Source organism: Penaeus monodon, chromosome 19, assembly GCF_015228065.2.
Source record: "Penaeus monodon isolate SGIC_2016 chromosome 19, NSTDA_Pmon_1, whole genome shotgun sequence".
NCBI lineage: Eukaryota > Metazoa > Arthropoda > Malacostraca > Decapoda > Penaeidae > Penaeus > Penaeus monodon.
This window is the reverse complement of record NC_051404.1, coordinates 47,919,391-47,922,809: the sequence shown is the minus strand read 5'-3', so window position 1 is coordinate 47,922,809 and position 3,419 is coordinate 47,919,391. Positions and strand designations below refer to the sequence as shown.

Genomic DNA, 3,419 nt, shown 5'->3' with positions numbered 1-3,419 from the left:
CAGAGGAGTGATGTGAAAATACCGAGGATGGCTGCAGAGCGGAAAGCGGAAAGAGAATTGTGATCTCTCGTAAAGCAAAATTGACAATTTATTATCCCATTAATCCTAGATGACGGAAATTCATCCGATATCAGTTAAGCAAAAGCGGATTTTGTTCAGCGGATTTCAGATTTAGCGTAGTATCTCCAGGTGATGACGACAAAGAAAATAAATAGACAATAATTTATGATACAGGATTTTCTTTCTTTATTCTATAATATTTTACTTGTTCTACGTATTATTTATATTTGTCATAGACTATACATCTCTCTCAGATTGAGATTTTTAACATGTATAGAGGTGACTTTGCAACATCACAGCCTTGTTTCACTTTTAATCACCGAGTGCATTTTAGTAACATCATCATTACACTTTGCCTCGTTCTTTTTTCCTGACCGTTGATAATACATTTTTTTAACGATATGAGTCTTGTCAGTTGCATCTCCCACGCTCGCCCTTTTAAAAGGCCGATCAGAGGTAGCGCCTTCAGAGTCCGCAGAGGTGAGTCCGCCGGCGTGTTTCATGGAGGCGCTCGAGGGGCACTGTGGGTCATAAATCCTTGTTTTATTTCTCTAGCACAGATACAGAATCGGACTCTGAATTCCTTTGCAGATGAAGTTCCTGACAGTGTTGGCTTGCGTCGTGGCCGCGGCCGTGGCCAGTCCCTCCCTTCGCCAGCAGTGGCACAACTTCAAGGTACCAACAGTATCCTCTTCCCGTTTGATGCAACGCGTTCATTCAGGATGTGTTTGTAATAATGGCCTTGGTATTGGTGGCCTTAAAGTCGCCTAAGGTAACAGTGACACAGAGAAACAGGGTTATAAGTATTTCAAAGTCCCTTCACGACTGTCTCCTGACGCAGGCTGAGCACGGCCGCCACTACGCCAGCCCGCAGGAGGAGCGCTACCGCCTGTCGGTGTTCGAGCAGAACCAGCAGTTCATCGACGACCACAACGCCCGCTTCGAGAACGGCGAGGTCACCTTCACGCTCCAGATGAACCAGTTCGGCGACATGGTGAGCACCTCCACTTGGACGCACACCTGCCTCTGACTAAAGGACAATGACAAACCAATTCACGAAAGTCGCCCCATTTCCTTCCACCTGACCACGTCTTCATCCGCCATTCTCTCTGCCCCCAGACCTCCGAGGAATTCACCGCCACCATGAACGGCTTCCTCAACGCCCCCACCCGTCGGCCGACGGCCATCCTGAGAGCTGACGACGACGAGACTCTCCCGGAGAAGGTGGACTGGCGCACCAAGGGCGCCGTGACCCCCGTCAAGGACCAGAAGCAGTGCGGCTCCTGCTGGGCCTTCTCCACGGTGGGTCCTGATTCTGCAGTGCCTCGGCCATGCGGCAAAGGATAGCTCGATTTCTTGCTTTTGCGTAATGATACGTAATTGACAGCGTGGCTTCTGTTGCAGACGGGGTCCCTGGAGGGCCAGCACTTCCTGAAGGACGGCAAGCTGGTGAGTCTGTCCGAGCAGAACCTCGTCGACTGCTCCGGCAAGTTCGGCAACATGGGCTGCATGGGCGGCCTCATGGACCAGGCCTTCCGATACATCAAGGAGAACAAGGGCATCGACACCGAGGCCTCCTACCCGTACGAGGCTGAGGTCAGTGTCTCCGGGTCCTTTTCCCTGAATAACTTCCGAACAAATCACGATGAAAAACAATAATCCTAAAGACAGAACAATCACGATACTCACTGCTTCCAACTTTGGTGTGAAGGACGGTAAGTGTCGCTTCGACGCCTCCAACGTCGGCGCCACCGACACCGGCTTCGTGGACGTCGAGCACGGCAGCGAGAGCGCCCTCAAGAAGGCCGTGGCCAAGGTTGGCCCCATCTCCGTGGCCATCGACGCCTCCCAACCGTCCTTCCAGTTCTACCACGACGGTAATGGCTCTCACTCGCACCGTCAAATCTTAATGAGTTCTTCTGGCGACAGAAGCAGCGTTTTTGATCTTAGCAAAAGTATCTTTATAGTCTGAATCACAACAACCGAGTATTCTCAGTGGAAAGGGAACTTGCCTAAATAGCTAAGGATATTTCTCGTCCCCAGGCGTGTACTACGAGGAGGACTGCTCGTCCACGGCGCTGGACCACGGCGTGCTGGCGGTGGGCTACGGCGAGACGGAGAAGGGCGAGGCCTACTGGCTGGTCAAGAACTCGTGGAACACCTCCTGGGGCAACAAGGGCTACATCCAGATGGCGCGCAACAAGGACAACAACTGCGGCATCGCCACGCAGGCTTCCTACCCGCTGGTTTAGAGGCTCTGGCCACCCGTGCGTCGCTCTAGACCCCTTTGCTGTGGCTTAAGCGTAGAACAAAGTATTGCGCTAAAGACCAGAGGACTTTAGCTTAAAGGATTTATTCGGGAATTTCGTTGTGAAATTTTAATTGTTACACGAGTAGCATGTGGAAAGTTAATAAAATTAGTAAAGATTTATACCAATATTTGTGTGATTAAATGTGGCCTAGAATATATTTCACAATGTACAGATATATATACAGGATAATCTTAATAAAAAATTATGATACAAGGGATTCAGTAAGCGAATATCTATTTAGTAAAAAATATGAAATGTAGTCAAGCAATATCACGACGATATTTAGGATGGAAGAAAACTAACATCTAAAGCTAAGTGCATGGTATGAGATCAAAATCAGCCGTAATGAAGAACCACAGCCAGCTGAAATCGAACGCTATTTTTATATGGGATGAGAAGAGAGCATAATCATCGTCAGATTTAGTCTTCCTTTCATATGTTTCGAAAGGAATTCTATTGCAGACCTTTCTGATTTTTGATAAAGAATCACTTAGATTTTACTTAGAAGTTATCAAATGAAAATGCTTGTAGTTACCATGTGCATATTCAGTAAGTTAAATGAAACCATAAAATATCAGGAAATACCAGCTTGAACATCCAAAATAAAAGTAAATCAAAGTAAATCAGTTGAAATTTAAAACCTGGAAAAGCCTATAGAATTGAAAAACTACTTCTGATACAGTCACGGATTTCTCATTTTTTCATTTTGGTTTCACATCTATTTCCTGTCTTGTGGATGAAGGATTTTTTTTTTTACATCAATGGTTAGTGAACAACAAAACATACCCAGAGTTGCAGTTTGCGACCGACTGAGCGATAAGTTGAGAATTGGCTTTGGATGGCATTATCACGTTTTCATCTGATCCTGTAATCCTATCATGAGATTCCATGCGAACAAAAATTCCCCGCTGACTCGAAACTCTCTTGACAACACCTTACTTTAATGTGTTTTTTTTCTTCCTTTTAGGACGCAGGGAGGCTCATCTCTCGTCTTGCCGCGATAAAAGCACCAGGACTTAACTTTTTCATGACCAGAAAAGCATGGGA

General features: G+C 46.6%; 1 protein-coding gene across 1 annotated transcript; it reads left to right on the top strand.

The window, feature by feature from the left end:
- Positions 1–605: 605 nt before the first annotated feature.
- On the top strand, positions 606–2,499 carry LOC119585285 (procathepsin L-like). The gene is made up of 6 exons (XM_037933957.1): positions 606–735; positions 902–1,054; positions 1,180–1,362; positions 1,465–1,656; positions 1,772–1,937; positions 2,104–2,499. The coding sequence occupies exons 1-6, from the start codon at positions 652–654 to the stop codon at positions 2,310–2,312; spliced, it is 987 nt and encodes a 328-aa protein (XP_037789885.1). The 5' UTR covers positions 606–651; the 3' UTR covers positions 2,313–2,499.
- Positions 2,500–3,419: the final 920 nt, after the last annotated feature.

Coding starts and splice junctions, on each gene's coding strand:
- LOC119585285 (XM_037933957.1), top strand. CDS start 652: ATGAAGTTCCTGACAGTGTTGGCTTGCGTCGTGGCCGCGGCCGTGGCC. Junction 1,657..1,771: donor CCTACCCGTACGAGGCTGAG/GTCAGTGTCTCC, acceptor TTTGGTGTGAAG/GACGGTAAGTGTCGCTTCGA. Junction 1,938..2,103: donor CTTCCAGTTCTACCACGACG/GTAATGGCTCTC, acceptor TCTCGTCCCCAG/GCGTGTACTACGAGGAGGAC.